The sequence below is a fragment of the Octopus sinensis genome, linkage group LG23 (genome assembly GCF_006345805.1).
Source record: "Octopus sinensis linkage group LG23, ASM634580v1, whole genome shotgun sequence".
In the NCBI taxonomy this organism is placed as follows: Eukaryota; Metazoa; Mollusca; class Cephalopoda; order Octopoda; family Octopodidae; genus Octopus; species Octopus sinensis.
Window position 1 is genome coordinate 11,769,591 of NC_043019.1, and position 11,362 is coordinate 11,780,952.

Sequence of the window (11,362 nt, forward strand, 5' to 3'; positions counted from 1 at the left end):
ACTAAGAAATCTTCATCACACCACACATGCCTAACCTCGAAATTGTTCCAAATGTTGGACTTCACTATCACCGAGGATCTGTTTAAAAACATCATTAACGTAACTTAAATCAGACCATAACGATCCAGAAGATACTTCATCTCCCCACCACCACCACCACCACCACCTCTTCCAACAATAATTTATCCTCTACAAAGTTCTGGCGGAGCCAACAGTGGGGCATTGTTTTCACATCTAGGACGGCCCTACTGCTGCCGTGGCACACAAAGACAGCCCATCCTAAAAATGACCAGCCCATTGATAAACATAAGGCCACTAACATTCTCTTGGCTATTGCCCACAGGCGCTGTCTCATTTCTCTGCTTTGTCTATCTCAGAACTGCTGGTGTCGTGCCACTTCCGTCCAGGCATGACCTACACACCCGAATTTCCTCCTCTCATAACTTTTGTTATGTCCAAACTCACCAAGAACCTCCACCCAGTCCTTCTACGAACATCGGCCTTCTGGTTTTCTCTTTGCCCTCGTGTCTTTAGCGTAAGCGTTGACTCACAATGATTCACAACAAACATGAATTTACTGGTCTAGCAAACCCACCCTCCTTTCCTCCTCCAAGTTTTCGTATGTTGTTTGGATTTATATATTTTTATATTAATAATTATCTTTCTAAAGATAGTGAGCTGGCAGAATTATTGGCACGCCGAGCAAAATGCTTTATACGTACATGCATGCATGCATACATACATACGTACGTACATACATACATACGTACGTACATACATACATACATACATACGTACGTACGTACATACATACGTACATACGTACGTACATACATACATACATACATACATACATACATACGTACATACATACATACGTACGTACATACATACGTACATACATACATACGTACATACATACATACATACATACATACATACATACATACATACATACATACATACATACATACATACATACATACATACGTACATATATACATACATACCTATATATATATATATATATATATATATATATATATATATATCCAGGCGCAAGCGTGGATGTGCGGTAAGAAGTTTGCTTCCCAACTACTTGGTTCCGGGTTCAGTCCCACTGCGTGGCAACTTGGGCAAGTCTCTTCTACTATAGCCTCGGGCCGACCAAGCCTTGTGAGTGGATTTTGTAGACGGAAAGTGAAAGAAGCCCGTCGAATATATATATATATATATATATATATATATATATGCATTCATTGTGTTGTGTGTGTGTGTGTGTGTGAGTGTAGAATGGCCAAATAAAAAATGTAAAATCCAGAAAGTAATATAAAGGGAAATAGTAAATCATGCCGTCCTTCAAATCACGTGACCGGAGCTATTTAAAGCCTCGAAGAGCCTCAACACCAAGCATTATCTTTGGAGCAGCATTCAGGTATGTTTGGGGAACTATCTCAAATCGCTTCCTCTAAAGTGACTTTAAAATATTTGATTGGAATCAACTCGGATATTTCTAGCAATGTTTTTTTTCTCGATGAACGAACTATCTTTTATACTTGTGGTTGTTATTGTGTCCTTTTTAACACCGAACAGAAAACCATGCGATTACTCATAGCATCAGAGAAAGGAACTAAAATAACTGCCATGGCTGTATCTCCCAACCGTACCTATTCGGCCGTTGCTTTGTATTCCGAGAAACCAACTGTGAACATTTTTAATTTGTCAACTATGCAGAAAAGGAACACTTTAGTTTGCCACAAATTGCATTCTTGTAAGATCATTAGTTTGTCTTTTTCATCTAATTCTCGATATCTTGTGGCCATGTGTGACGACCCATCACGAACCTTACTTTACTGGTCATGGAAAAGATCGAAACTACTTCTCACGACCAAAGTGACAGATTCTGTGGCACCGGAGACTCTTTATTGCCTTAGTTTCAACCCTCGAACACATTTCAACGTGCATATATTTGGCGACAAGTTCCTTAAATTGGTCCGCTTCGAAGGAAACAGAAACAAACAATTCAATTTTCCGAAGATCGTACCTCAAGACTTCAAATGCTATTGCTGGGATGCGAACCAACGTCTTTTGGTGGGTACAGGCAGTGGCCGAGTGTTGTTTATCGAAGATATGGATTTAAGACTTGAATTTAATGTATTCCAATATACGAATATTTCCGACGAATCCGTCATGTCGTGTGGAGTAACGGCTATTACCAGTTATTCTAAAGGATTTATTACAGCGTGTGGTAAGAAATGTGTTCAGTTTTTTGAAAGAGATGACGTCTGGGATACTTACAAGTTTGTTAGGAATGTTTGCCTTCCGCCAGATGTTTTGGAAAACCGTGATCTGTGTAAACAAATTATAAAATGGATGGTGGTGAATCCATCGGAGGACGCTCTCGTTATTAGCACCAACATGAAACAACTGTATTATACACCAGTTCATCCAACAAAACATAAGGTAACTGTGTTTGATGTTTTAGTACAGCCTTTCCATTATAAATCTATCACTGGATGTTGTGTCTGCTCGTGGAAGCCTCTCATTGCAACCAGCTCTCTGGACGGTTCCATAAAATTGTGGAACCGCGAAACGTTTACCTTAGAATTTTCTAAAAACTTTTCAGAAGAAGTATACAGCATATCTATGCACCCAACGGGACTATTTCTTCTGGCAGGTTTCAGCGACAAATTACGTTTCATGTATATTCTTAGGGATGACTTCAGACCGTTTAGAGATATCAACATCCACATGTGTACACATTGCAACTTCAGTCGAGGTGGCCACATGTTCGCGGCGGTCAACAACAACTTTATACAGGTATACTCGTCGATTACTTTCGAAATGGTGACCAACCTGAAAGGTCACACCGGTAGAGTTCAAGCTACCGCCTGGTGTATAGGTGATAATAATCTAATCTCATGCGGCTTGGATGGGGCAGTTTATGACTGGGAATTAAAAACCGGGAAGTTAATCGGTCAGTGTGTCTTGAAATCCTGCGCCTGTAACGATGTTGCAATTAACACCGAGTACAAAAAACTATATGTGGTTAGCTCGGATCATTCTTTGAAAGAAATCCACAAATCGAATTTAATGCAAACGTTTCCACCGAGTGAATGTCTTTTCTCATCAGTTGCTATGTCTCGGTCCAATACAATGTTATTTGTAGGAACTAATAATGGTTATATAAGAAGCATGGAGTACCCTCCAATACCAGGGGGAAGATGGCTTGATTATCCTTGTCATAGCCTCGAAACAACGCACATGATTTTCATGACTGATGATCGATACTTAATTTCAACATCAAGAGATGCTTCAATTGCAATATGGAAGGTTAATGATGATGATGAAGATGAGAGTCCGGTATATGGCCAGAGTACCATTTGGTCTGAAGAAATTTTACTTCCGGCGGAAGAGTTAAAAGAAAAAATGTGTTCAATTTCGAAGCTGAAATCCCGTGTCGAAGAACTTTCGCAGAAAAACGAGTACACATTGCAACTCGAAGACAATGACTTCAACGAAAAAATAAAAGAGATAGGCGAAAATTATAGTCAAGAAATTGAAAATTTGAAACTCAAAAATGAAATTATAGAGGAAGAAATTGTCAAAGAAAAATCTAGGCATGACAAAAAAATGAGTGTAATTATTAACGATCACTGCACACAAATAGAATCCATCTGTTCTACTAATGAGGAAAAGTTAATGGTAGAATATGCAAAACAAAAAGAGCTTGAAGATAAATTAACAGAACTAGAAAAAGAACAAGAGCAAGAGATACAGCAACTGGAATTAACGCAAGTGAGTTTTGAAACACGATTGACAGATGAATATGAAAAGAAAGCCGAAGGTTTGGAGATGAAAATTTATGAGTGCGAAGAAAATTTATCGACGCTGCAGAAAGAATGCGATAAAATAGAGAAATTGATTGAAGATGATGCCGAAAAGGAAGCCATCTCCACAAAAGTCGAATATGAAAAACTTTTGTATGTCGAGAGATGTGCCTTTTCTAGAATAAAATCCGAACGTAGCACTTTGCGGAAGAAACTCTTAGCTTTCCCTAAACAATTAAAAGAAAACGAAGATGAATGCTGGAAGCTAAAGATGGAATTAGAAAAACTAAAGCTTATTAAAAGTAATCTAGAGGACGACATAGTGATCTTAAAGAAAGGAGTGAAGCTCCAATCTCAAGGATTAACTGATGAAGACAAGCGTTTCTGCGAACAGAAGCTGATGCATGAAGATGTCACGAAACTGAGATGTAAATTGGAATGGGAAAAGATTATCGAACTCAGACAGCTTGTGGAAGAGAGGGAGACGGAAATCAATAAAACGATGAAGCAAATGGCTGGTATGCGAAACCAGTTGGAAACCTTCACCTCGCAGTTTTTCATAACGGACTATAATACAGCAGAAATGAAGCTGAAATTAGCGGCCACCTTTAAAAAGCTGGATGATGTTCGTAGAAAGCGACAACAGAAGACAAAATTGTGGCTCAGGTTCTGTTCCGATTTAAACGACCTCGTGTCTTTTAGAATGCAAGATCCACAGCAACTGAAGAACCGCATAAAATCTCTTTATGAAAAATACGTTGTTAAGAATGTCGATAAGCCCCTCAGTTTAGATCCCAATACGCTGATCCAACGGGGTCGGCAGCGGAACCATTTCGAATATACCATACTCAAACTGAAATATACGTTGAAGTGCACCGCCAAAAAGAGCAATCAGAACAATCAACACCTGATCAACAAACGTAATAATCTGGCAGCAGAGATGCAGTCGAAGAGAGAAGAGAACAGTCATCGTTTGCTTTCGAAAATGGAGAGAGAGAAATGAAAATGGATGTTATTTGTTGATCGCTGGAGTTTTACCATTTTAATGTGACGAAACGAATCGTATATTGTCATACGTCCGTTTTTATACTGAGTGATAAAAACCGTGCTGTGTGAAGCAAGAATTTTTTTTTTTTTCATACATGTAATATTGTTATTGCTAATAAAAGTTAATTTCACCAAAGTTTTTCATCTCATATCTCTTTCGTTTCATCGTTCAGGGCTCGTTGAAATAAAGTATCAGTTATATACTGGAGTCAATCTTATTGACTCTGTCCTTCAGCAAATTCGTTGCCATCTGTGTTCGAAATAAATATCGCTGATGGTGGCAAGGTGACGCGATGGCAGAATCGTTACCGCGTTATGCTCAGTGGCTTTTCTTCCTACTTTACGTTCTGAGTTTGCCTTTTATCCTTTTGAGGTCGATAAAATAAGTACCAGTCAAATACTGGGATCGATGCAATCGACTTATCGAAATCTTCTGCTGCTGAGATGAGTGCCTACCAGTCACAATAAACCAGCCAGATGATGTTTACTCCCACCCTTTATAGGGGTTTCCTCGTACAAAGGGGGCCGTAGTGCTCCTAAATAGACCAGCCGTGACACACACAGCTGCCAAAATCCCGCGTCAGCGCTATTTCACGGAAAAAAACGTACCAAGCCTGCTTTCGTCATCCGTGGGGACATCCCCGTTGGACAAGAAGTAGACGTTGAGAGCATTATTCAGGGTCCAGATAAACCATTCGCGTGGTTTTCTTTCGGGTGGACGACGGTTCGCGTGCCTGATGCCCATGGTCTCGAGGCCCCTCGTACAGAGAGGGCGGCAGTGCTCCTAAATAGACCAGCCGTGACACGTACACAGCTTCTAAAATCCTGCATCACCGCTATTTCACTGAGAAAACGTCGCCGATGTGTGTTGACATGCTAGATTTTGCCAGCGTACCAAGCTTGCTTTCGTCATCCATGGGGACATCACCGGTGGACAAGCATCAGTAACAGGGTATTTTTGTATGTATGTAATGTAATGTATGTATGTATGTATGTTATGTCAGGTCACTTTCGAGTGCTACTGGTAACATGTAACCCACTAACAACCTGTTGCATGGTCGGGTCGTCGGCGACTAAACCGACAACCCCACTAAGCTTGCTTGGACACCCTGCGGGATGAAAATCAAAACCCGTCAAAGGGCGGAGGAACTCTTGAGAGTCAACGGCCATCCATTAAATGTCTTAAGGCTGTATCATGCGCGGGGACATAGAAATAATCGGATTGAATACCCGATCGCGCGGTTAAACCATTGGGAGTGAAGGACTCCTAGCCTGTGTTAGGGCATCCTTCTAGGAGAAGGTACTCGGGTAACTGGGATAACTCCGACATAAAACCTGCGGCTCAGTGGTTACCGATGATGTTCACTTGTTCTTCTTTTCGGATTATGGCTGCTGTTGCTTAGTGAGTGGGATTGACTCAGTGCACAGCCTTTCCTCACTTTCAAAGAAATCTTCTTGCACAGGCATTGCACGATAACAACATTGATTAAGCTTCGTGCAATGGCCATACGCGATAACGAGGGGGGCAGCCACCATGTATGTATGTGCAGATTTGTATGTTTTATGTATGTATTCTCGTGCATAGAGTTACATATCTAGACATGCTCATATATATTTAAATGATAAACTTCGATAAAGTTTTCCAGATTTTTACGGTTCCAATGATGGATTGGATATGTAGCCTTCGAATTAGCTTTCTCCTTTCTGGTTTTGAGAAGCCTAATTTCTCGAAATTTGTGGGGCACAGAGTCGAATGCCTTCTTGTAATCTAACTATGTCGTTAAGAGATTACGGTGATGTTACTTGGCTTCCTCAAGGACAGCTTTGATGAGGAGAAGCCCCAGACTTCTTTCTTTTATCCTACCTGTTCATCGGGTATCACACCATTTGGCAGTGGTCTTGGAGAAACATATTCAGACAGCCTGTGCACGGTTTATACATAATATCTAGGCATGCTATGGGCCTTTAGTGTGTGTGTGTGTGTGTGTGTGTGTATAGGGGCGTATTCTTTTCTACTCTAGGCACAGGACCCGAAATTTTGGGGGAGGGGCCAGTCGATTAGATCAACCCCAGTACGCAACTGGTACTTAATTTATCGACCCCAAAATGCTGAAAGGCAAAGTAAAATTCGGCGGAATTTGAACTGAGAACGTAAAGGTAGACAAAATACTGCTAAGCATTTCGTCCTGCGTGCTAACGTTTCTTATTTCTTTACTACCCACAAGGGGCTACACACAGAGGGGACAAACAAGGACAGACAAACAGATTAAGTCGATTACATCGACCCCAGTGCGTAACTGGTATTTAATTTATCGACCCCGAAAGGATGAAAGGCAAAGTCGACCTCGGCGGAATTTGAACTCGGAACGTAACGGCAGACGAAATACCGCTAAGCATTTTGCCCGGCATGCTAACGTTTCTTATTTGTTTATTGCCGACAAGGGGCTAAACACAGAGGTAACAAACAAGGACAGACAAACGGATTAAGTCGATTATATCGACCCCATTGCGTAACTGTTTATTTACGACTTATTTAAACGACCCCGAAAGGATGAAAGGTAAAGTCGACCTCGGCGGAATTTGAACTCAGAATGTAACGGCAGACGAAATACCTATTTCTTTATTACCCACAAGGGGCTAAACACAGAGGGGACAAACAAGGACAGACATAGGTATTAAGTCGATTACATCGACCCCAGTGCGTGACTGGTACTTAATTTATCGACCCCGAAAGGATGAAAGGCAAAGTCGACCTCGGCAGAATTTGAACTCAGAATGTAACGGCAGACGAAATACCGCTGAGTATTTCGCCCGGCGTGCTAACGTTTCTGCTAGCTCGCCGACTCACAAACAGTCGAATAGCTCAAGGGAGATTACTCGAGACTGTAATGATTTTTTTTTTTTTCCTCTGCGTTTAATTTAAATTCTTGAGAGAGTCGAAGCCAGTTGCTAACAAAGCAACAAGACTTTCGAGTTTTAAGAGAGTTCCCGGTGTTTTGTGAATATGTGGTTGAGTTGGTGTGTTCATTGAACTGTCGATGCATACACCCAAATGTGTGTGCATCTATTCACAATGCAAAGGAGGTGACGCGGGACTTTCGCTTACGTGGTTACAAACCTTGTTCACAGTGACTCAAAATAGCAAGATTAGGGACCAAGATTAGGGTAAAGATTAAAATTCAGGATTAGCTTTCGAATTTACGCTTCTGACTTAGTGTTTAAAGTATATTAGAAATATATCGTCTGGATTGCCATGTGTGGAATACCCATTCAGTCGTTTGACGGCGACCATGCGACAACGTCACTTCTGCCTTTGTCTCCCAAATCGACCTCAGAACTACTTTTAAGTTCGGTCTTTTTCTTTTATTATTTAACTAGCAGTATCGCCCGGCGTTGCTCGGGTTTGTAAGGGAAATAACTATATAAGCATTTTTAGAGAGTTATAGCCAAAACATAGCAAAAAAATGCATTAAAAATGGGAAAAAAATGATGGTAATTTTTTTTTTAATTGTTGACTCATCGGAGACATTTTTAGAGAGTTACTTCCCTTATATAATAGCAAAAAATACATTAAAATAGGAAAAAAATGATGGTAATTTTTTTAATCGTTTTAGACATTTTTAGAGAGTTACTTCCCTTATATAAAAGCGAAAAATGCATTAAAATGGAAAAAATTATGGTAAATTATTTTTAAAATCGTAGACTCATCGTAGACGCGCGCTAATACCCAGAAGGGCTCGATATGAATCACGACTATAAGATACCCGGTTTTGGTTAAACTACACCGCAAAATGTGGGAGAAGTTAGGAATCTAAATCGTAGGAGACAGACACACAACTTCACTTTTATATATATAAAGATTTGTTTTAGTTTTGTTGTTGTTTATCTGCTACGCTGTAGACAGGTAAACTAGTACCGGTTGTCAAGTGTTGAGTAATCGTGAACTAAGTCAGTCAGTAACCACGTAAGCATAAGTCTCAAGTTACCTCCCTTGTGTCATTTATTTCTTGAATGTCCTACGTCACTATGTCCATATTCATACGCCCACACATCCATACATGCATGCAATCATACACACACACACACACACACACACACATACACACACACACATACATACATACATACACACACATACATACATACATACATACATATATGAGGCTAATAACATCATAAGACTTGGAAGACAGCTCCTTGAACAACACTCTTTGTCTAATAACCTAGAATACATACTCTTTTACTCTTTTACTTGTTTCAGTCAGTTGACTGCGGCCATGCTGGAGCACCGACTTTAGGCGAGCAAATCGACCCCAGGACTTATTCTTTGTAAGCCTAGTACTTATTCTATCAGTCTCTTTTGCCGAACCGCTAAGTTACAGGGACGTAAACACAACAGCATCAGTTGTCAAGCGATGTTGGGGGGACAAACACACACACACAAGCATGTACACACACACACATACATATATATTAGATAAATCCATAAATTATGCATTACTTTTATATATATATACTAGCAGTATCGCCCGGCGTTGCTCGGGTTTGTAAGGGAAATAACTATATAAGCATTTTTAGAGAGTTATAGCCAAAAAATGCATTAAAAATGGAAAAAAAATGATGGTAATTTTTTTTTTAAATCGTTGACTCATCGTAGACATTTTTAGAGAGTTACTTCCCTTATATAATAGCGAAAAAATGCACTAAAATGGAAAAAATGATGGTAATTTTTTTTTTAAATCGTAGACTCATAGTAGATGCGCGCTAATACCCCGAAGGGCTCGATATGAATCACGACTATAAGATACCCGAATTTGGTTAAACTGCACCGCAAAATGTGGGAGAAGTTAGGAATCTAAATCGTAGGAGACAGACACACAACTTCACTTTTATATATAAAGATTTGTGCAGCAACTAAAACATTCGGTTGTGCAAATTGTTTGCACAGGAAACCTGCCCTGTGTGGCGGTTTTTGCCGTTTTTGTGGATCTGTTTCAGCTTTTTTAGCGATTTCTGTTTTGGCGACTTCAAGCCATGAAGTCGTTGTTCTAAAAGAACGCTGGTCTCCTTGACAACGCTTTACGACGTTGATTTCCCTACCCTGCCTTCTCCACAGCTTCACGAGGAGGGAAGAAGGGGAGGAGCTACACAGGTGCAGGTGCGAGCATGAACACCAACGCCGCCACCGACACACGAAAAAATTGGAAGAAGCCAGACGACAGCTTCAGCCACCACCACCATCACCACTACCACCATGACCATCACCACCACCACCACCATCATCACCACCACGACCACCAACAACACCACCACCACGACCACAAACACGACGACCACCACGACCACGACCACCATCACCACTACCAGCACCACCGCCACCATCATACTATGCCTCTGCTCTCTCCTTTTGGCTACTAAATCCGTTACCATATTTCACAAGAACCATCGCCATACAATATTGCCTTCAAAAGTTTGTGTTCGGATAACATCTTTTAGGTAAAAGTTGTGCAACAACTAAAGCATTCGGTTGTGCAAATTATTTGCACGGGAAACCTTCCCTGTGTGACGTGTTTCCCATTTCGTAGAATTTGCTTTCGGCTTTCTTAGCGATTTCTGTTTTGGTGTCTTCAAAACCATGAAGTCGTTGTTCTAAAAGAAGGCTGGTCTCCTTGACAACGCTTTACGACGTTGATTTCCCTACCCTGCCTTCCCCACTGCTTCATGAGGGAGGGAAAAAAATATGCATTAAAATGGGAAAAAATTATGGTAAATTATTTTTAAAATCGTAGACTCATCGTAGACGCGCGCTAATACCCAGACGGGCTCGATATGAATCACGACTATAAGATACCTGAATTTGGTTAAACTGCACCGCAAAATGTGGGAGTAGTTAGGAATCTAAATCGTAGGAGACAGACACTCACACAACTTCACTTTTATATATATACTAGCAGTATCGCTCGGCGTTGCTCGGGTTTGTAAGGGAAATAACTATATAAGCATTTTTAGAGAGTTACTTCCCTTATAAATTCGGGCTTTCTTAGCCATTTCTGTTTTGGTGTCTTCAAGCCATGAAGTCGTTGTTCTAAAAGAACGCTGGTTTCCTTAACAACGCATTACGACGTTGATTTCTTTACACTCCCTTCCCCACAGCTTCACGAGGGAGGGAAGGGGGAGAAGCAAACAGGTGCAGCTGTGAGCGTGGACGCCAACTCCGCCACTATCGACACACGATGCATTTTATGCATTAAAATGGAATAAAAAATGATGTTAAATTATTTTTAAAATCGTAGACTCATCGTTGACGCGCACTAATACTCAGACGGGCTCGATATGAATCACGACTATAAGCTACCCGAATTTGGTTAAACTGCACCGCAAAATGTGGGAGGAGTTAGGAATCTAAATCGAAGGGGACAGACACTCACACAACTAGAGTTTTATATATATAGATATATATATAGGCGTAGAAGTGGCTGTGTGGT

General features: G+C 40.6%; 1 protein-coding gene across 1 annotated transcript; it reads left to right on the top strand.

The window, feature by feature from the left end:
* The first annotated feature begins 1,437 nt into the window (after positions 1-1,437).
* On the top strand, positions 1,438-4,833 carry LOC115223687 (cilia- and flagella-associated protein 57-like). The gene has a single exon (XM_029794360.1). It carries the CDS (start codon positions 1,438-1,440, stop codon positions 4,831-4,833), a length of 3,396 nt encoding a protein of 1,131 aa, XP_029650220.1.
* The last annotated feature ends 6,529 nt before the right edge of the window (positions 4,834-11,362 follow it).